The sequence below is a fragment of the Rhinoraja longicauda genome, chromosome 2 (assembly GCF_053455715.1).
Source record: "Rhinoraja longicauda isolate Sanriku21f chromosome 2, sRhiLon1.1, whole genome shotgun sequence".
NCBI classification, from domain to species: Eukaryota; Metazoa; Chordata; class Chondrichthyes; order Rajiformes; family Arhynchobatidae; genus Rhinoraja; species Rhinoraja longicauda.
In genome coordinates, this window is record NC_135954.1 from 30597174 (window position 1) to 30620381 (window position 23208).

The 23208-nt window shown below is 42.4% G+C and overlaps 2 protein-coding genes across 4 annotated transcripts in view; both read left to right on the forward strand.

Moving 5' to 3' along the window:
* Positions 1-23208, forward strand: part of nebl (nebulette) — a 248629-nt gene that overhangs the window by 199878 nt on the left and 25543 nt on the right. The gene's annotated exons all lie outside the window — the stretch shown is intronic.
* The window catches only part of LOC144603209 (nebulette), a 76935-nt gene that overhangs the window by 51685 nt on the left and 2042 nt on the right, over positions 1-23208 (forward strand). For both annotated transcript variants that reach the window (XM_078416402.1, XM_078416411.1), the window contains exons 10-19: positions 2545-2649; positions 5827-5931; positions 6022-6129; positions 6425-6535; positions 12732-12842; positions 13839-13949; positions 14466-14576; positions 18882-18986; positions 19207-19311; positions 20366-20458. In XM_078416402.1, the coding sequence (XP_078272528.1) occupies positions 2545-2649; positions 5827-5931; positions 6022-6129; positions 6425-6535; positions 12732-12842; positions 13839-13949; positions 14466-14576; positions 18882-18986; positions 19207-19311; positions 20366-20458 (1065 nt within the window). The remainder of the gene's footprint in view (positions 1-2544; positions 2650-5826; positions 5932-6021; positions 6130-6424; positions 6536-12731; positions 12843-13838; positions 13950-14465; positions 14577-18881; positions 18987-19206; positions 19312-20365; positions 20459-23208) is intronic.

Genomic DNA, 23208 nt, shown 5'->3' on the forward strand with positions numbered 1-23208 from the left:
CTGCTGAGTTACTCCAGCATTTTGTGTCTATCTTCGGTGTAAACCAGCATCTCCAGTTCCTTCCTACACCTTTTTTGTGATTGATGGGCAGCAAGGTGGCGCAACAATAGAGTTGCTGCCTTACAGCGCTTGCAGTGCCAGAGATCCGAGTTCGATCCTGACTACAGGGTGCTCTCTGTATGGAGCTTATACGTTCTCCCCGTGAGCATGTGGATTTTCTCTGAGATCTTTGGTTTCCTCCCACATGCCAAAGGTGTACAGGTTTGTTGGTTAATTGGCTGCTATAAATGTAAATGATCCCTAGTGTGTGTAGGATATTGTTACTGTGCGAAGATCACTGGTCGGTGCGGACTCGGTGGGCCGAAGGGTCTGTTTCCGTGCTGTATCTCAAAACTAAACTAAACTAAAAATTACTCTTTAAGGCTGAATTTTGTTCTACTTAGTTGATAATTCAACATATAAGTGTTACCAGGTTCAGGACTAGCACATTAATGTGGGAGTTCTAATTTATAGGCCAAACGTGAATTTATTGACTGCTATCTCTTGTTGGACTCTGCATAGAGTTAACAGAAAACCATAAATTTGCCAAATTGCCTGGATGTAGATGGAGTGCTCCTCTCAGCAGAATCTAAGCCATTGTCTCTTCTAATTGAATGTTTGACAGTTCTGTCATCTGAACTTATAAAATGTCTCAAGCTTCAGGCTCTCATAAGTGATAGGAGTAGAATTAGGCCATTTGCCCCATCAAGTCTACTCCATTAAATCATGGTTGATCTATCTCTCCCTCCTAACCCCATTCTCCTGCCTTCTCCCTATAACCTCTGACCCCTGGACTAATCAATAATCTATCTATCTCTGCCTTAAAAATATCCACTGATGGCCTCTACAGCCTTCTGTGGCAACGGATTCCACAGATTTATCACCCTTTGTTCTCCTCATCTCCTGCCTAAAGTTCTCCTCATCTCCTGCCTAAAACAACATTATTTATTTCTGAGGGTCTGAATATTTAATAGTAATAAAACAACTTTGCTGACTGCCGTTCAGTCGAGTTCCATTTCATACTCACCATGTTAACCATCATTTAATGGGCATTGTTTGACCAAAGAATGATCCAAGTACTCTTGGGATCCTTTTCAAAGTTCAGTAATGCAGCTGGTTTGAAAGGAAAAGATTTATTCTGACGTGGGTGTACCAGAAACCCATGATATTGTTTTTTTAATCTCTCCAAATGTCTCTCTAACGTCAGTTTGAATTGTCCCAGAGAAAACTATTGACCTTCTTCATTTCTTGCCGCTCTGTAAGATTTCTGGAGACACCCTGCCTCACAATTGTCATTGCCAAGCCTTTTCTTGCTATGATCTTTGTTTTGTATTGTATTGCAATTAATTTATTAACAATTAACAATTAACAATTAACAATTAACAATTAACAATTAACAACAGAGGGGATCTTACTGAAACGTATAAGATTATTAAGGGGTTGGACATGTTAGAGGCAGGAAACATGTTCCCAATGTTGGGGGAGTCCAGAACCAGGGGCCACAGTTTAAGAATAAGGGGTAGGCCATTTAGAACAGAGATGAGGAAAAACTTTTTTAGTCAGAGAGTTGTGAATCTGTGGAATTCTCTGCCTCAGAGGGCAGTGGAGGCCAATTCTCTGAATACATTCAAGAGAGAGCTAGATAGAGCTCTTAAGGATAGCGGAGTCAGGGGGTATGGGGAGAAAGCAGGAACGGGGTACTGATTGAGAATGATCAGCCATGATCACATTGAATGGCGGTGCTGGCTCGAAGGGACGAATGGCCTACTCCTGCACCTATTGTCTATTGTCTATTGTCTATTGTCTAACAAAGTATGTAAAAACACACGAGGAATTTGATTTGCCATAAAGTTTCCCCCCACTCCCCACATAATACAAACCTAAAGATACACTAAAACAAACATTTAACAACAGACTAAAAACAACAAAAGAAGAAAAGGACGAGACAGGCAGTTGGCGAGGCTGCCAACGTACGGCGCCACCCAGTTAGAAATTTCCATTCAACAACATGTTGGATTACAAATGCACAAAATGTTTTATTCTGAATTCAAAAGCTACTTTCTAAATATTGCCAAAACTGTATATTTCAGTAAATTTTGGAAAATGTTCTAAAGGAAGCCAGAAATTTGAAATTCTAATAAAAATCCCAAAATTATGGAAATGTGCAGCAGTCATTTGACATCAGAAAATTGAAATTATTGGTGAATGATTTCAACAAAAAACCCTTCTTGGTTTGAAACTTCCTTGCTTCAATGTTTAATTTTTGTTTTTATTTAGTAACCTGTTACCACCAGTAATTCAACTTAAGTGCTGCCTAACCGATTTGAGTATTTCCATTATTTTCTATTCTTATTTCATATATCCACCAAGTGCAGTATTTTTACTTTTATGTTTTCCTGTGAAGGTTAAACCACCCATTGTACTTTCTAAATGTTGTCGGTCACTGAAGTGATGAAACCAAGTTGGGAGTTTCCTTTTGCATTTAATTGTGATTTCTTTGTACAGGTTGAATACAAGGCTGATCTTCAAAAACTAAAAAGGACATCATCAAATTTCCCCGATTTGCTGCATCTGGAACATGCATTGGCAGTCAGCAAATTCCAAAGTGATGTGAGCTTTATTTGGAATACCTGTTATTTTTATTTAAAATGGAGATTTCTGCTCTCAGATGGTTATAAAAGTATAAACAGAGAAAGTTGGTGGGGGGAAATGTTTAATATATTTTTGATGAACATTATTTAATACGTGGCCACAAAAGTTTTTTATTGCGGACGTTATAAACTCGTAATCTGAAAATGCATTAAGTAGGAATTTGTCTGAAAAACTGTGATTGATATGTTATTATATCACAAGCTCGGCTCGGCTCGGCCGCGGGATGTTTCAGCGCCCGGTGCGGCTCGGCCGCGGGGACTTGGGCGTGGGGAAGAGAGCGGAAGTTTTGTTGCCTCCATCACAGTGAGGGGGTGTTTGGAGTCACTGTGATGGATGTTTGTGTTGGGGTTATGTGTCTTGTGTTTCTTTTTTTTTGTGTGACTGCTGGTAACGTAATTTCGTTCGGCACCTCATTCTGTAAGCATGTTTTGGGTGCCATTTCTACTCAAAATAACGTATGATCTGTTTCCAATTAGCATAATGTTATCCCAGCAAATTAAGTGGACAATTTAATATGATAGACTTCAACTAACAGATAGAGAACAAGGATATAATTGAATAAAATATCAACTTTTTCAAATGAAGATACAAGAGACTGCAGATCCTGGAACCTGAGGCATAAAACAAAGTGGCTTAGGAACTTAGCAGCAGCTCCAGGCACTTCTGATGTCCAGTCTGTCTGTGTGGCATTTGCACCATCCCATGTGATTGTGTGGGAGCTTGTCCCAGGAGATCTTGTTTTGTCCCACATCCCAAAGATGCCGAGTGGCAGGTTAACTGGCCGCTATGATTTGCCTCTGTTAAAAACTTGAGGAATCGATGAGAATAAACTGGGATTGATGTAAATTGGTGTTTCACGGTTTTGCGCAGACTCTGAGAACTGAAGAGTTTATTTTAGTGCTATGTGCCTCTGACTGGAAGGGTTAACAAATACTTGACGAATTTACTCACATAACCTTGCGTTACTGCTGGAGGATGGGGAATAACCTTTATGGTAAAGTTGTGGCGTAGGAACATAAATATTTTTTATAACAGCAATCACAGTGTAAATGGATAGTTAACAGCTGTTTTGAAATACAAAGCAAAGCGATTTAGAAATTGCGATAGATGGAGGAGAGTCCTCTGATATCCTGACCCATCTCCAACAGAAAGGGCGAGGCCACACACATCTTCACAGTCTCTGGTGGCCAACAAATGCTTAACTGCTCCTGACAATAACTACTGCCAGCCTCGACTTTAGCCTCACTCTCACTCTATCCCTCTGCCACTTCCCCGGCATTGCAGCTCTGGCATGTCACATCTCTCACGACCCCCATGCCCCTCGCTCCCTCTCCCTCTCGCACACCCCCCCTCCCTCTCACACCCCCTCCCTCCACCCTCTCACACACCCCCCTCCACCCTCTCACACACCCCCCTCCACCCTCTCACACACACCCCCTCCTCCTCACACACCATCCCTCCCTCTCGCACACCCCCCCTCCCTCTCACCCCTCCACCCTCTCACACACCCCCCTCCACCCTCTCACACACCCCCCTCCACCCTCTCACACACCCCCCCCTCCCTCTCACACACCCCCCCTCCACCCTCTCACACACCCCCCTCCACCCTCGCACACCCCCCCTCCTCCTCACACCCCCTCCCTCCCTCTCACACACCCCCCTCCACCCACTCACACACCCCCCTCCACCCTCTCACACACCCCCCTCCACCCTCTCACACACCCCCCCTCCCTCCCTCTCGCGCACCCCCTTCCCTCTCGCACACCCCTCTCCCTCTCGCATTCCCCCTCCCTATCTCTCCCCCCTCCATCTCGCACACACCCCTCCCACTCGTGCACGCCCTCTCGCGCAGCCCTGCCAATCTCACCCCCTCCCTCTCGTACACCCCCCTCCCTCTCGCACACCCCCTTCCCTCTCACGCACCCCACTCCCTCTCGCGCACCCCACTCCCTCTCTCTCCCCCTCCCTCGCTCTCCCCTCCCCCTCTCGCGCTCCCCCTCTCTATCTGTCCCCCCTCCATCTCGCACACCCCTCTCCCTCTCTTTCCCCCATCTCCCTCTTGTGCTCCCCCCTCTCTCTCCCCCTCCCTCTCTCTCCCCCTCCCTCTCTCTCCCCCTCCCTCTCTCTCCCCCTCCCTCTCTCTCCCCCTCCCTCTCTCTCCTCCTCCCTCTCTCTCCCCCTCCCTCTCTCTCCCCCTCCCTCTCTCTCCCCCTCCCTCTCTCTCCCCCTCCCTCTCTCTCCCCCTCCCTCTCTCTCCCCCTCCCTCTCTCTCCCCCTCCCAATCTCACCCCCCTCCCTCTCATGCCTTCCTTCTCGCACACCGCCCTTCCCTCCCTCCCTCCTCCCTACTCCCTCTTGCAGCCCCTCCCTCCCAATCACATCCCCCCTCCCTCTCGCACACCACCCCTCCCTCCCCCCTCCCCCCTCTTTCAGCCCCTCCTCCCTCTTGCAGCCCCTCCCTCCCAATCTCTTCCCCCCTCTTTCTCGCACACCACCCCTCCCTCCCCCCCTCCTCCCTCTTGCAGCCCCTCCTCCCTCTTGCAGCCCCTCCCTCCCTCTTGTGACGCCCTCCCCTTCTCTCCCTCTCTTGCAGACGCTAGCATATTTCTCCTTTATTAATCTTTCCACCAGATGGTTTATTTGGTCTTCAAGGGGCTTCAACTTGAAACAACCATTCTCTTCCCACAGATGCGACCAGACCCATTGAGTGCTTGCAGAATTTTGTATTTTAGATTTCTAGCACCTGTGGGTTCTTTTTATTTCAAGAGATCGAGTGTTTAGTAATCTTGAACAATTCATGTATATAGCTTGCCTTTTGCCTGCCGTTTTATTTCTTTATTCCCACTAAAATCAACTGGCTGGCACTTTACATGCCTCTTGTGTCATGGCTGAGAATGTCTCTTTGGCACACAAAAGGATATAGGGAGTAAACGACCTAGCACAGAATAACTCATCTGGATGCTTTCATGCATCCTATAAATATTTCTCGAAGAGATGAATTTGTGTTAAATAATTTTTGTAGCATCTTCCAGCAATTTCCATTTGCGCTTCTGTTGTGTTGCAAACATCAATTTGTAATTTATGGGTAAAGCACAGCTAAATTTCGCAGTTTTGTTTGACCAATTCTGTTTGTAGCACGAATACAAGAAAGAGTTTGAAAAAAGCAAAGGTCATTACCACTTGGCTCTTGATACGTCTGAACAACTTCATCACAAGGAGAATGCAATAATTCAAAGCCAGGTATTACAAACTGAATGTTCTAATCAATCAGAATTCTGATGTGTAATCTTCACCTCACATCTCCTGTCCGAATTCCTTTGCATATTGCAGAACAAATACAGGGAAGACTATGAAAAAAATAAAGGGAAATCAATGCTGGAATTTATGGAGACTCCAAGTTATGTGGCAGCAAAACAGGCACAATACATCCAGAATGAGGTAAAGAAAGATCTGTTCTTTCATATTATTTGAAACACGGTTCATATTAATTTTGTTCCTTGTGTCATATTTAACATGAAACGAGGCCTCAGCAAGAACAAATGATGTGTGATTTTGCTGTTTTCATATGCACTAATAGGCTTTAAATGTTCCTAAGCCTGTGCTGTCACAAATTAAATATCTTACTTCAATATCATCAAATGTTCTGACAAATAACAAAGAATTCTCATCCTAACAAGAGTGAAACATGGTGACCGTGAAAATCCTGACACATTCAATATTGTGCAATCAACAGAAACAGTACCGGAAAGATTTTGATGAATTGATGAAAGGCAGCATGTCTGTTGATCTTGATATGACCCCAGGTTACTTGCATGCCAAACATGCCACCAGTCTCCTTAATAAGGTAATTCTCATTCATACTATCTATATATAGCAGAGTTTATTGTCTACGTGTTCATGGAGTATTTCCCGTTATTAAATGAGTAGTACCAGAGTGCCTTATGTGGATACTGTAGGTTATAAGATATTGAAAAGCTTTTTGCACTGCATTTGTCCACATATATGTATATTTATTAAATGTTTTTCTTATTATGTGCCATAATTTCCTTGCATTTCTTCATGGAACAGAATTGACCTGATGATTTGCACCCTTCCAAGCTGACAGCCACCCACCTAAGCTGACAGGAGCTGTACTTTGCTTGATGCTGTGTCTTTCTGCTTTGCTTTTTCCTTCCTCCCCACACAATGTGAGCCACTTCATTAAAGGGCACAGATAGAAATGGCAGAATGTTGACAAGCTGCAGTGATACTCGAGTCCAGGAGTGAAAGCTGGGATTATTGAGTTACCACATGTTTCATGTTTGTAACTCTTTGAGGACTGAAGTAACACTGTTCCTCTAAAATAATGGTGTATCCGCAAAATATTAAGAAGCATTGAAATTGTTTGCTTTTATATGTTATTGCATTTATACAATGGAAATATTGTATGGATATTAACTTCTGAGTTTTGAATACTATAAAAACATAATGTATGGTATAAGCATCTATACAGAAAATGTTAATGGAAATATCCTTATTACGTTTTTCCAAATTATCTTATTTCCTTACAATATCGAAGAAAACCTTTTGACCCAAGGAGACAATGTTAGCTATCAGAGCAATCTCATCAGTTCCTTTTCCCTACTCATTTCCTTGGAACATGTTTTCTAACACAAGCCCATTAGTAAAACCTTGATTCTCTGCCAGCCATCTCCACTAGCGATATTTTATAGCAGCTAATTACCAAACAACCAACAGGGAGAAAATCTTGAGCACTGCGGGAATGCGAAAACAGATAGCACGGGAGGTCAGGATTGAACAGGGTTGTTGGAGCTGTAAGACAGCTCCTCTGCCTGCGGCACCATCGCTTCTCATCTCCTGACATTATTGAGCAAGGATGCTATCATAGGCCAGCCCTATAACTGGTATTCATTTTCACATTAGTATTGGTTCATTATTGTCACATGTATTAAGGTACAGTGAAAAACTTTGTTTACCTGCTATCCAGTCAAATCATGCCATGCACAAGTATAATAGGTAGTGCAAAGAGAAACATAACCAGTATAGAATGTAGTGTTATAGCCTTGCATTGTTAAAGCTACAGAAAGTGGAGATAAAAAAGTACAAGGACCTCAATGAGGTAGGTTCTAATCTAATTTAAAACAGTCCATGATATTGCTGTGAAATATTGTATAAATGGTGCCAAATCAACAGAGCAAACCAAAGAATAGTTTTATAATTATAATTAAAGAATAGCGTTTAAAGTTTTTTAAATCTATTGCTTTGTATATCATTAAATTATATTACGTTAGGAATGGGCAGTACTCACTCCACTCTGTTCTCAACTGTGGTGGATCACTAGGCCTTTGCCACTGCCACAGTGAGGCCAAACACTGATTTAGAAGAATACCACTTCATATTTTGCATGGGTAATGTACAACCCAATGGTGTGATCATTGAATTTTGGCATTTCAGATAACCCACACCCCCTGTGTTCCTTTTCGACTCCTACCGGCTCACCTATGTTCTCTCTTACTTTGATCATCTTCCATTGACCCACACTGCTGTTCACCTGTGTTTCTTCTTCCTTGACCTACCTTCCTTATCTCTCCCCAAATGAGTTGCAGCTATTACCCACCAGCCTCGGTCACTATGCTCCCCCATCTCCTCCCTGATTCCATTATCCCCATCTCACCTCATTTAATCTATCAGCTACCAGTTTCTCTTTAGCTCTCCTGTCACCTCTTTTACCAGGACAATTTCCCAATGCAGAGTCTTGAACCAAAACATCTCTTTACGGCCACACATGCTGCTTGACGTGCAAACCAGGAAATTATAAGCTGGTGAGCCTTCTTCATTGGTAGGGAAATATGGGAGAAGATCCTTTGGGATAGGATCTACTCGCATCTGAAAAAGCAGAGACTAACTAGGGGTGGTTAGCATGGGTTTGTGCAGGGCAGGTCATGCCTTGCAAACTTGAGCCATGTTTTAAGGAGGTGCCGTAGGTGATTGGATTGAAGGGTAAAATTGTCAAATACCTGAGCGCATAATTTTAATATTTAATTCCCGAGCGCATTAAGGTGATTTAAGTTCAATGTTTTTACTCAGTGATAGGTGGCTGGAAGACTGCCAGGTAAAGTGGTGGAAGTAGATATAATAGCAATGTTTAAGAAGCATTTAGGCAGGCACATGAACAGGCTAGGAATGGTGAGAAAGAGGCCATGCAGGCAATCGTGCTGTTGAAATTGGTGTTATGGTTGTTATGTACATTGGCTGCTCTTGTACTAAACTGTTCTATGTTCCATATTGTAGTTCTTTGAATTTAGAAGGCTAAAGGTAATTTGATTTATTATGAAATTAATGGGGACAATTAGGACCAAAACAGAGAATCTAGTTATGCTGGTTATCTTGTCCAAGAAAAGAGGCATAGTTTTTAGAATTAAACCATTGCTCTTCGGAGTTAAGTTCGGAAATGCGAATACCTGCGAAGATTGTTGAACTTTCAAATATCCTTCTACAAATGGTAATTGGTGTTAGGTCAACTTGAAATCTGAGATTAGTAGTATTTATTAACTGAAGATTATTAAGAGGCAATTGGCAATGGCAAACATGCTGAACCAGGTCAGCTCACGTCCCATTGAACGGTGAAACTAGCTCAATGAGTTAAAGAAGTTACAGCATATGATGAGCCTTTGACGGCACGGGCCTATATTCGCTGAAGTTTAGAAGAATGAGGGAGGACCTCATTGAAATGTACAGAATACTGAAAGGCTTGGATAGAGTGGATGTGGAGAAGATGTTTTCACCCGTGGGAGAGTCTAGGATTGAGGTCATAGCCTCAGAATTAAAGGACATTCTTTTGGGAAGTAGATGAGGAGGAATTTCTTCGGTCAGAGGGTAATGAATCTGTGGAATTATTTGCCACAGAAAGCTGTGGAGGCAAAGTTTGGTGGATATATTTAAGGCAAAAAGATAGATTTTTGATTAGTACAGGTGTCAGAGGTTATGGGGAGAAGGCAGGAGAACGGGGTTAGGAGGGAGACATAGATAGGCCATGATTGAATGGCAGAGAAGACTTGATGGGCCGAATGGCCTAATTCTACTCCCATCATTTATGATCTTATGAACTGTTCCGACAGATCTATCTTGTTGGAAATGATATTTTTAGGCACTAATTCTGTTGTAACATAACAGGTCACAAGCAGTAGAATTGCTACCAACAGTAAAACCTCTTAAGCCAATTATGTCACGAAATGAAATAGCTGATCCTGATCCTTCGAGCCCACATTACTACTGAACCCCTGTGCTTGTTAATCCTCCTAGAGTTTTCTCAGTTACAGCTTTTCTGTTTATTTTTCAGGATAGATGCACTGTTGGCAAAGCCATTATTTATTGCCATCTCTAATTGCCTTTGAGAAAATGGTAGTCATCTTTTTGAACATTTGTCATCATTTTGGTGAAGGCACTCCCCTAATGCATTTGGCGAGGGAGTTCTAGGACTTAGATCTACAAACAAGTTTAATGCAGTGACAAAGATGATCGATGAGGGTTAGTTGGTACAGTGGATGTTGTCGACATGGACTTTATTATCGAATTTGCCAATTTCCCTCAGGCGACACGGTGGCACAACGGTAGAGCTGCTGTCTTATGGCGCCAGAGACCCGGGTTCAATCCTGACTATGGGTGCTGTCTATACCTAGTTTGCACATTCTCCCCGTGATATGCGTGGGTATTCTCCGGAAAGCACCGATTTGCCTCCCACACTCCCAAAACGTACAGGCTTGTAGGTGTTAGGTTGAAGATAGGCACAAAAAGCTGGAGTAACTCCACGGGTGAGACAGCATCACTGGAGAAATCAGCATTCTCCAGAGATGCTGTCTGACACGCTGAGTTACTCTATCTTTTTGTGCCTATCTTCGGTTTAAACCAAACAACTTGAAAATTGGTGCAGATAGAAATTAGGGTGGAGTAATGTAATGTAGACAAGTGTGAGGTGATGCATTTTGAGAGGTCAAATGCAAAAGGAAAGTATACAGTAATTGGCAGGGCCTTTAACAGCATTGATGTACAAAAGAATCTTTGCATACAGGTACATTGCTCCCTAACCACTAAGTGAATCGGGTGATAAAGAAGGCATTTGACATACTTGCCTTCATTGGTACAGTCATTGGGTATAAAAGTTTTCAAGTCATTGCAGCTGTACAAAACATTGGTTCGGCCACATCTGGGGGGGGGGAGGGGGGTTGTATGCAGTTCTGGTTGCACACTACAGGAAGGATGTAGAGGCTTTGGAAAGGGTGAAGAAGAGGTTCACCAGGATGTTTCCAAAATTGGAATGTATCAACTCCAAGGAGAAAATATAGAACATGGTATTAAACAGGAACTTGCTATAGTTGATTAGAGTAGGATGTTTGTGGGCACAGGGACATCTGGAAAGTGGGATGCGTTTAAAAGAGTGATGTTGAGAGTACATGGCATGCATGCCCCTGTTCAAGTGAAAGGCAAGGCAGCTGGGAATAAGGAACCATGATGGGAGAAATTAAGGCTCTGGTCAATGTCCTGATCAATGAAGGCAAGCATTCTTCTTTACCACTTTCCTTGTGTTACTGATTTCAGAAAGTTGTGGACTTATTTTGACAAACTTGGATTGTCTTCTCTGGAATGTTGGAGGTTGAGAGGAAATTTCATAAAAGTATATTAAATTATCAAAGGCATAGCTAGAACTTATAGTCAGTCTTCTAGGATAGAAATATCAAATATTAGAGAGCATCATTTTAAAGTCAGAAGGGAAATGTTTCAAGGGGACATGTTTTTTTAAACAAGGTCAGAAGGTGCATGGGACATGCTGCCAGGGGATGTGGTAGGAGCAGATATTAGAGATACAGCATGGAAACAGGCCCTTCAGCCATCCGAGTCCATGCCGTCCGTCGATCACCCATTCACACTAGTTCTATATTATCCCATATTCCCATCCACTCCCTACACAGCAGTGGCAATTTACAAAGTCAAAATAACTAATAAACCCACAAGTCTTTCAGATGTGGGAGAAAACTGGAGCACCCAGAGAAAACCCATGTGGTCACAGGGAGAACATGCAAACTCCATTGGTCATTCAGCCCTCAAGCCTGCTGCACCATTCAATAAGATTATGGCTAATCTAACTAATCTCCACTTTCTGTCTATCCCAGTCACCTTTCACCCCACTGGTATGAGTGTCTATCTACTTCAGATATGCTGCTTCCATCTGTGTTTTGAGGAAGAAAATATTAATGATTCGTAGCTTTCTGAGAAAATATTTTGCAGTGTCTTTGACTTTCATGCCAACCCTAGTGACCTCCTAGTGGTAGTTTAGTTTAGTTTAGAGAATACAGCACAGAAACAGGCCCTTCGGCCCACCAAATCTGCACTGACCAGCGATCCCTGCACATTAACACTATCCTACACACACTAGGGACAATTTGTGCACATACACCAAGCCAATTAACCTACATACCATCTTTGGAGTATGGGAGGAAACCCAAGATCTCGGAGAAAACCCATGCAGTCACAGGGAGAACGTACAAACTCCGTACAGATCGCACCTGTAGTCGGGTTTGAACCTGGGTCTCTGGCGCTGCAAGCGGTGTATGGCAGCAAATCTACCGCTGAGCCACCAGTGCCGCTCAAAATGGTAGATTCTCTAATGGTTGGAAACATCCTTTCCGTATTTACCCTGTCCTGACCCGAAGGATGTTTTATGTTTAAATCAAGTTGCCTCTCGCTCTTCTAAACTTCAATGGATATCGACATAGAGATGATGAAAGAATGACAATATATTTCCAGGTCAGGACGGTGTGTGACCTTGTGGGAAACCAATTGCAGCTTCTAATTCAGGCAAAGAAAGTGTACCAAATGGTGACTACAAAATGTCGACATTAATATAGTCTGATCTATTCTCTATTTCAATCGTTCATTTCAAATGTAAAGAACTAATTCTTGAACAATATCAAGTAATTTTTTTATCAAATGCGGAAATTCCAAAACTATTTTTAAACAACAAACTTGTGCAATTATCTTTTTAGAAAGAATATATAAAGGATTGGGAGGAAAACATCAAAGGAAAGGGTCTCACTTTGATCGGAGACACCCCAGACATGATTCGAGTCAAGCATGCATCCCATATATTAAATGAGGTAACTCTCTCTAATTATGGCAGAAACTAATAAAAGCGCTCAGCATGTCAGCCAAGATCTGTGAAGAGAGAAAGAGAAACATTTTATTTCGCCACCACTCATCAGTATTAATTCTGATGAAAGGGTAATTGACTTGGATCAACATGTTGCTTCCCTTGCTTCAGTTTATACTACATTCAAATATATATTACAGATTGATTCTTACCCTCCCTCATGCCGAGTGTCCCTCTTGTCCTCGGTCTGAATCTCCCTGTTGCCCTCACTCTGAAACTCACTCCGACTCTCCCTCTCGTCCTCATTCCAAATCTCACTGTCACTCCGAATCTCCCTCTTGCTCTTTCTCTGGATCTTATGCTCGCACTCTTTGGATGTCATCACATTCTCTCTCTTCACATTCTCCCTCTCCTTTCTCCCCCTCTCTCCTCTCCCCCCTCTCCTCTCCCCCTCTCCTCTCCCCCCTCTCCTCTCACCCCTCCTCTCTCCCCACCCCTCCTCTCTCCCCCCTCTCCTCTCTCCCCACCCCTCCTCTCTCCCCACCCCTCCTCTCTCCCCCCTCTCCTCTCTCCCCTCTCCTCTCTCCCCCTCTCCTCTCTCCCCCTCTCCTCTCTCCCCCTCTCCTCTCTCCCCCCTCTCCTCTCTCCCCCTCTCCTCTCTCCCCCTCTCCTCTCTCCCCCTCTCCTCTCTCCCCCTCTCCTCTCTCCCCCTCTCCTCTCTCCCCCTCTCCTCTCTCCCCCTCTCCTCTCTCCCCGTCTCCTCTCCCCCTCTCCCCTCTCCCCCTCTCCTCTCTCCCCCTCTCCTCTCTCCCCCTCTCCCCTCTCCCCCTCTCCTCTCTCCCCCTCTCCTCTCTCTGACTCTCCCCCTCCCTCTCATCTCTCTCCCTCTCCTCTCTCTCCTCCCTCTCCTCTCTCCCCTTCTCTCCCCTGCCCCCCTCTTATAGTTGATTCCATACTTTTTTATTAAAAGGTAACTTAATCAAACTGCCAATATTTTCTTCAGAAAGAATATAGAAAAGACTTTGAAGAAGATATAAAAGGAAAAGGATTCACTCCCCTGGATGATACACCAAACATGATTCGAGTAAAAAATGCATCCAAGATATTAAATGAGGTAATTTTTCTCGCTTCATTATGAGATTATTGTCATATATACCAGAGTGCAATGAATTCCATGTGTACACGAAGCTCACAGAATAAACAGTATGCATACAGTAATGATAAATACAATAGTCCGTACAAAACAGCAGAATGCTGCAAGATTGGAGTGCAAAATCGGAGTTTTGTAAGAGAATAATAAAGTACAATAACAAAATAACCGAGTATGGTAGAATACGTGGCAGCTAGTGCGTGCTGCTCAGAAGTCTTACTTGGGAGTCGGAGTACGTAGCAGCACCTCTGGGAATGGTATTTGAAAGTGGTGATTAGTTCAGGAATTGTAGAGCAGTGGGGAAGAAGTCGTTCTGAAGTCTGGGTGTGCAAGCTTTCAAGCTCCTGTCCCTTCCCCCAGAAGGTAGAAAAGGAAATGGGCAGTTAAAAATATTGTTTTGCAAAGATTCTCCTTATTGGGCTTAAAGATTACATTGCCTTATAAAGAGCATTCCTAAATACTTGCTGTTCATTTCCACAGAAGGAATACAGAAAGGATCTTGAAGTCCAAATCAAAGGCAGAGGGATGCAACTGTCTTCAGATGTACTTGATATTAAACGTGCGAAGAATGCATCAGAAATTGCCAGTCAGGTGAACAAAAATTACAGCTCAATTGCACTTTCAGGTCTCCTTTTTGGTCAAGGCAATTGCTTTAATTACAGCATAAGCCTGGTACTTCTATTCTGCTCCTTCCTTTAATGATTGATGTTAACCTAAAATACATTATCCAAAATTTTCATTTACTTTTTCTTTGCATAATCTTATGCGGGTGTTTCTCAAAGCACAAATTACTGGAATTATTAACAAACAACATATCTTTAAATCTAAACTTAGGACAATGCTGATGAAAGCATTGATGGTCAAATGTCATGTCAAATAGATATTTAACATATTTTAGAAGTTGCAGCATGTGATAGGTTTTTGAATATGCACAGAATAAAACTGCACATTTCAACCTATCAAGAAACCACTCTGATCACACTGCAAGCCTTGGCTAATGGATTTAACACTGTCCTCTGACTCACAAGATTGAAGGGTCTTTCTCTGTACATAGAATATAGAACAATCCAGCATAGGAACAGGCCTTTCAACCCACACTGTCTGTGCTGGCCATTATACCAATTTAAACTCACATTGGACGTTTGGGTCAATGATCTAATTTCGTGCTTTGGTGCTTTATCGAGGGAGGTTCCCCATTGCTGAAAATGCTTTCTGTAACATTTGCAATACTCATTGGCACCATTTCAAGAATAGCAGCTCATGACTGTGTGACTGATAGATTGTATTACTGTAGAACCTGCAAGATAGTCCATCTATTTGATTCTGTCGAAAAGACTACTTTGTGCAAGGCTATTCATTAATAAATAAAATACCGTTGTTAATTTTGCTGGCTGTCATTGGTATCTTAATGAGTGAAGGAGAGAAGATGCAATCTTTTGGATGAAATATTAAACCTCGGTCTTGACTGTTCTGGTTACAGAAACTGAAATTCTGACACAGAATAGGTACACTGAATGCTAGGCACGATCCCTCACATTTATGAAAAAACAAGAAGGAATACTGAGAGAGCTGTGATTTCACTGAAACATACACTTTGTTTTTATTTGGTTATGGCAGTCAGACCAGACCACATGAAAGTAAAGATGTTATTTGGGGCAGAATTCCGATAATCTGCTATCTGACTATTCAGAAACCCGATGGCTTGGCATCTGGCTGAGCAGGTGCAGATAGCAGGTGCAGATTGCAGCTGTGCTTCCCCTCCAATGGGGCCCAGGTTCCTGTGCTCATTCTAACACAGGGGCCCTGGTTTGTGCATTGTCTTCCACATGCACAAGTTCCTCTTCTCGTGTTGCTGAGCCAGGCTATACATGTCGGATTTCAACATTTCAAGAGAGAGTTAGATTTAGCTCTTAGGGCTAATGGAATCAAGGGATTATGGGGTAAAAAGCAGGAACGGTTTACTGATTTTGGATGATCAGCCAAGGGCGGCACGGTAGCGCAGCGGTAGAGTTGCTGCTTTACAGCGAATGCAGCGCCGGAGACTCAGGTTCGATCCTGACTACGGGTGCTGCACTGTAAGGAGTTTGTACGTTCTCCCCGTGACCTGCGTGGGTTTACTCCGAGATCTTCGGTTTCCTCCCACACTCCAAAGACGTACAGGTATGTAGGTTAATTGGCTGGGTAAATGTAAAAATTGTCCCTAGTGGGTGTAGGATAGTGTTAATGTGCGGGGATCGCTGGGCGGCACGGACTTGGAGGGCCGAAAAGGCCTGTTTCCGGCTGTATATATATGATATGATATGATATCATATTGAATGGCAATGCTGGCTCGGGGCCGAATGGGCTACTCCTGCACCTATTTTCTATGTCTATGTTTTCTATGTTTTCTGTGGATGTGCAACAGAAGAAAGAACATGTGTTGAAGTGTGAGAGGAAAAACAAAGGAAGGCAACAGATTCTGTGTTCATATTGAACACAATATAGTGCCAAATGAGATCAATTCAGTGAAAGGAATATTTAGTGGATGTACCTATTGCCACTTAGTGAATGTACCTGGTGCTGGCTCGAAGGGCCGAATGGCCTACTCCTGCACCTGTTGTCTATTGCCTATTGCCACGATGTTGGTACTAGTACTACCAGTATTATTTCAATTTGACCTGTAAGCAACCATCAATTCTGAGGTAGTGCGATTTAAAACCAATGAAGCACATACAGCTAATATGCAAAAAGACTGCACTGAAAGCAGCAGAGAGATACTCTACTAAGATACAGAGCCAAAACAGCTATGGTGTGGCTTTCAATGTAATAACTAGAAAAATTATGTACCTGTACTTGGAAGAAATGCAGTCCAATAGATAGGTAAAAGTACTCAGTGGCAACATCATGCATGATGCCTCACTGCGATCAATCATAGATTAATATGTTGGGGAACAGGAAAATCAGAATTCTAAAGCGGTGCTCCAAGAGAGGTGGCTGAATAAAGACTGGACGGCATCTACAACAACGCATGCAACTTGCTCAAGGAAAGAAAGCAATGGGTGTTTATCCTCCATTTCTAATTACTTATGGCCTGTCACAATTAAAGACTGGGGATATGGCAAGACAGAAGCTCACATCCGAAGTATGGCAGATGTAGTAAGAGAGCTGGTGACTTGCCCTGATCACACCAAGTCCTGAGGGAGTAGGATGTCTGAGATTGGAGAAAAAGGCACAACATCATATCTCAAAGGATCGCAACTTGGGTATTTGGAGGACTTTGTGCTGATGTAAATCATTCCGGGACTGTTCAGCAATTTTGCATTGGTTGGTAGATTTCAAGAACTGTTGGGAACTGTATGGTGCGGAACTGGTGTGTGTGTTATTAATACATTCTGTTTATTTTTTATTTTCCATGCTGCTCTCTACATGGTAATTTTTTTACTAATTAAATAATTCACCTTCCACGCAGTTGGTTTAAATGGCTGTGTGTTCAAGTGTATATTACGGATCTTATAAAGAACGCTTATAAAGTAAGCAATTTAGTTCAGGTATTTTTGATATTATTTGAAGAGCATTTGAGAATTCACACTATCGCAAAAATCGTGCTGTCCTAAACTAATTTTAGTAAAAATTGATTTTCTGGTTACAAGTCATTTGCTGCTTGTGAAATCTTTTGGATACAAACTGCAGATTTATTTATCTTTAAAAAAAAAAGTCACAGAGTACTGAAATAACTCAAGAGGATCAGGCAGCATCTCTGGAGAATAAGAAAAGAACTGCAGATGCTGGTACAAATCGATTTATTCACAAAATGCTGGAGTAACTCAGCAGGTCAGGCAGCATCTCGGGAGAGAAGGAATGGGTGACGTTTCGGGTCGAGACCCTTCTTCATCTCTGGAGAATATGGATAGGTGATGTTTCTGGGTCGGGACCCTTCTTACCTTGATTAAGAAATATCTAATTACTCTTTATGATGTCCTGTATGTCAGCTCAGTATAATATAATTCCAAATTCTTCATAAAACAAGAGAGATAATCAAAATGTCTTAGGTATTTATTCATAAAATGCTGGAGTAATTCAGCAGGTCAGGCAGCATCTCAGGAGAGAAGGATGACGTTTCGGGTCGAGACCCTTCTTCAGACTGATGTCAGGGGGGCGGGACAAAGGAAGGATATAGGTGGAGACGGGAAGATAGAGGGAGATCTGGGAAGGAGGAGGGGAAGAGAGGAACAGAAGAGCTATCTAAAGTTGGAGAAGTCGATGTTCATATCCCTGGGCTGCAAACTGCCCAGGCGAAATATGAGGTGCTGTTTCTCCAATTTCCAGTGGGCCTCACTATGGCACTGGAGGAGGCTCATGACAAAAAGGTCAGACTGGGAATGGGAGGGGGAGTTGAAGTGCTCGGCCACCGGGAGACCAGTTTGGCCAACGCAGACCGAACGCAGGTGTTAAGCGAAGCGATCGCCGAGCCTGCGCTTAGTTTCGCCAATGTAAATAAGTTGACATTTGGAGCAGCGGATGCAATTGATGAGGTTGGAGGAGGTGCAGGTGAACCTCTGTCTCACCTGGAAAGACTGTTTGGGTCCTTGGATGGAGTTGAGGGAGGAGGTAAAGGGACAGGTGTTGCATCTCGTGCGGTTGCAAGGGAAAGTGCCCGGGGATGGGGTGGTTTGGGTAGGAAGGGACGAATGGACCAGGGAGTTACGGAGGGAACGGTCTCTGCGGAACGCAGAGAGGGGAGGGGATGGGAAGATATGGCCAGTGGTGGGGTCCCGTTGTAGACGGAAATGTTGGCGGATGATTTGTTGGATCCGCTGGCTGGTGGGATGGAAGGTGAGAACAAGGGGGATTCTGTCCTTGTTGCGAGTGTAAGACTGAGTATTAGTTCACTTTGCTCTGATTGATTTTCTGTCATAGGTAATGTATAAACAGACTTCGGAATTGGGACAAAATAAGTACGGAACTGTAACCGACACACCAGAGTTGATACATGCTGCACATGTAAAAGACATTTACAGTCAGGTTGGTAATAATTTATGAATTTTGTTTGAGGAACCTGTAACAGGCTGTTTCACAAAACAATAAAACAATAAAAGCAATTGGTGGGAACTGAATTTAAAACAGAAGAATGTGAGTAATACACGATGTTGAACGCTGTAAAGTTATCATGATTCAGATGCACAGCTTTCATCATACTGAAATGGGAAAGACAATCTTTGATTCTCACTCGATTATTCCACAGAAAAAATATAAAAGTGAAGCAGAAAAAATGCTAAGTACATGCACTATAACATCAGACTCTCCAGAAATGGAAAGAGTTAAGAAAAACCAAATAAATCTTAGCCCAGTAAGTATTTATTAGTTTTGGTTTCATTTATGTTTTATTAATATTTTGACCGCTATGTGTTTATGTGATGTACTGTTACAATGCAAAGACCTTGCATTGTATTCCACCAAGGCAGTTTTAGCATTTAATTAGTTTTAATGTCAAAAAATTAAATCACTAATCAGAAGCAAGTATCAGGAAAAGTAACAATGAAACTACCAGATCATCATCAAACGAAGGAAGTTTGGCCTGCTCTCCCAATTCATCCCACATCCGACATCAGATTGCCGTGAATCTTTCTGTGCAATCCCAGAATTTACACCAGGTAATACCCATGTGTTTCCATGGAAATCCTGGCTTTCAATGGGAGACAAAGGCCTGCAGGAAGTTTAGCAAAGTAAGAATGTTGACACAAGGAATTGCAGATGCTGGTTTCCAAGAAAAAGATACAAAGTGCTGGCGTAACTCAGCAGCTCAGGCAGCATCCCTGGAGAACATGGATATGTGTGCTCCAGGTGCTGTCCATGTTCTCCAGGGATGCTGCCTGGCACACTGAGATACTCCAGCAATTTGTGTATCTTTTAGCAAAGTAGGTTAGTTTTACTCCACTGTACAAGTGCTATCCCTTTTTCAGGTTGCCTACTCCAGGTGTTATCTGTGAATTGTGGCTGGCTTGGTGGCGCCCTGGCTTAGAGATTGATGTATGACTCAATAGTTGCGCTATAGGGTAATTGTGTGCTGTATTTACAAGTGTTCCAATCATGAGCCTGCCACTGCAAACATCAATTGTACCTGAGGGTCAATGCATCAGGTACCAAGAACAGCTGTTGGACATATCTCCTCAAGTGCTCTGCAGCACACAAACAAACATGTAGCATCTAAAATTAGGGCAGGGTCTGGGGAGTTAAAGGTGAGAGAGGGTCAGCAATTGGAGGCATAATTAGATCTCTTATTAGTGTATGTGCTGTAGATGGTCTGCTCAGCTCATCAAACCATCAATGCACTCTGTCAATGTACATGCTGCCGTTTTGTGATCATTATTCTGTCTTCTAAAAATAATACCTAATTATTAAAGGTGCTTTATAAAGAAGTGATCGGTGCAGGGACAGCAGTAAAAGAAACTCCAGAAATCAAACGTGTTAAAGAAAATCAGCAAAATATTAGTATGGTGAGTTGCCTTTCCCCTTTCGCTTTCGCCCATTATCCTTCTCATGGTACATCCTTAATTTAATTAAAACATCCAGCTGCATGTGGGACCAAAGTCATGCCAAGCTTTAACTATAATTATTTGTGTGAATGGAGCTCATCAATATAAAAAAATAATCGATTAAATCTTGCTGGAAAATGAACCCGATTGAGCAAAATACACTTTTCAAATAGGGTAGTCAAATCAGGGATTGAAAGATACGAGACACTATAAACTGTGCAGTTCCAAATTGGGTTGCCATAACTTCACGGTAACATAAACTGCATTTTACCCCTGCCACCACATTATCTAAAAAAACTTTGCTTGGTAAACTTTAAATTAGCATTGGGACTCAACATCATGTCAATTGTTAATGTAACTGAAATAATTTCTCTGATCCAAAAAAAGAACACACTGATCACGCTTTCTCTTGCATGGGGTGATTTATCATCAATGTAAAAAAAAAAAAAAATGTTAGTATTTTTACTTTTTTATCTTTGGTCATTTCTGTTCTTTGTTTATCTTTCTTGGTCCTAAAATCTTATTGGTCGGGTACATTGGCTGAATTACTGTTGAATCTGCCAATCATTTGTATTCCAGATGCTCTATTTACTTTTGCTGCACTGTTAATTAGCTTGCATTTCCAGCAAGTTACATCTCAAAAACATGCTGACAGGTGCAGGAGGAAATCTAACGCATGTCACAAAATCTGGCCCATGATCTCATGCCTTTTGGGTATAACATCAGCAGACAACATATGTTGTTCACAGGGATGCCACTCTGCTCAAAATCAAACTTTTCATTATATGTTCTACACGGGTTGTACCAGTTCGCTCTCACCTGGTTTGAAGATTATGATCATTTGAGACAAAGTGAAAGCATTAATTCCTTCTCTGTACCACAGAAAAGTTCATATATAATACTTGTATTCCTATCCTTTTAAACATTAAAAGACCACCAAGATCAGTGGATCAAGTTTATATTAACAAAACATGAATTGCAGAAAAATAGATGGACAAAAGAATCTAAATAGCATGTTAGATGAATAAGGCATTTTAAGCAAATTATTTGTCGGGGAATCTTCGTACATTGAAGTGTTATGTTTTCTTGTTAGTGTATCATCAGGCTGCCACTCAGTAAGCGCTTTATTATAAGCCTGTCAAAATATTCTGTCATCCACAGCTGGATTCCTGTCTGAACACCAGACTGTAACCATGCATGTAAATGCCCAGGGAACTGCTGTTATCTGCCATGACAAGACCAGCCACCACTGCTGGTAGCAGAGTGAGGGGAAAAAAGACAAATTGGGAATAGGCTGTCAGATTGATATAATTGTCACCCAGTCATTCCACCAACATTTCAGAGTTTTGGAAATTGAATATTTGGGGGCAACTTGGACAGGGACATGGATAGAAAAGATTTAGAGGGATATAGGTCAAATGGGAGGCAAATGCTATTTTGCTGCCAGTACATCAAATTTGGGTAGTTGAAGGTATAATCATACATAGAGTTGCTTTTTCTTCAGATTGCAGTACTGTTAGCTTTGCAGGGAGGGCTCGTCCATTGTGAGAGTAGAATATCATTTGCATTGTGTTGTCTGACTGAGGAGTGTGTGAGATTGAGGAGTAGGATCTGGTCCTTAGTTGAGGAGTGGTAATGCCAATGGGCCTGCATGGGTTATTTCACCTGGGAAGGACAATATGCATCTTCTGGGTTCACAAAACAAAGACACCTGGACATTTTGGCTGGACTTGACACCAAATGCCAGGATTGAATGCATCATGCACAGTTAATCATAGTGACTTCAATGCCACAGTTGGGATCATGGATTAGTGTTTTAAGTGGTCCTACTGCTGGCTGGCTGGCTGGCTGGAAGTAGACCTGAAGAAATGCTGTTCCCAAGCTTGCTTGCTCATCATTTTAGGTTCACTGCTCAAAAACTCAAATTCAACTCCTCTTTATAAATGTGTGTAGTATTATTGAGTATGGGTCTATTTGAACATTTATTGAAATTTACCATGGTGGGAAAATACACGCAGTACATTTTGAATTTGCTTTTCCGTATTTCTTAGTCTAATTTCTGATATGATGACTCAGCTAATATTTTTGGTTTGCTGCTTCAAATAGGAATTCTCTTTGCCAATGGAGTCGTGAGTTGACAGCATAGAAATATACCCTTTGGTCCACATTGTACATGTTGGCTGACTTGCCTCTAGACCTTCTGTGTCATGGTGGTTAAAGTGCTCATCCCAATACTCACTCCAAGTACTTGCTTCCACCATTCCCCTTACCAATCTGCTCCAGATTTCAACTATCTGGGTGAAACATTTCTTCCTCAAATCCCCTTTGAACCTGTGGCCTCTGGTTATAGTCATCCCTGCTACTGGAAGAGTTTCTTATTAGCTACCCTTTCTATGCCCCTCGTAATTTGTATATCTTGCCCTTCTCTCCGTCCCTGGCAACATCCTGATGAATCACCTCTGAACCCACTCTCGTAATATTATCATTGGATATATTTGTCACAGCGACATTCACTGCCACGTGATACCACGTGGAGAGGCACACAGCTATTCTAAGATAACTATTGTTCTTATTTCTGAGTAGGCCTCTCTTACCTGTATCAAGATATTTGTGTTTCAATCTAATCATTCCATTACATTTTTAGGCCTATTTAAAACAAACACATGAAAATCCTTTTGTAGCAAAAAAGGCAATGTAGAAATAGGGAATCA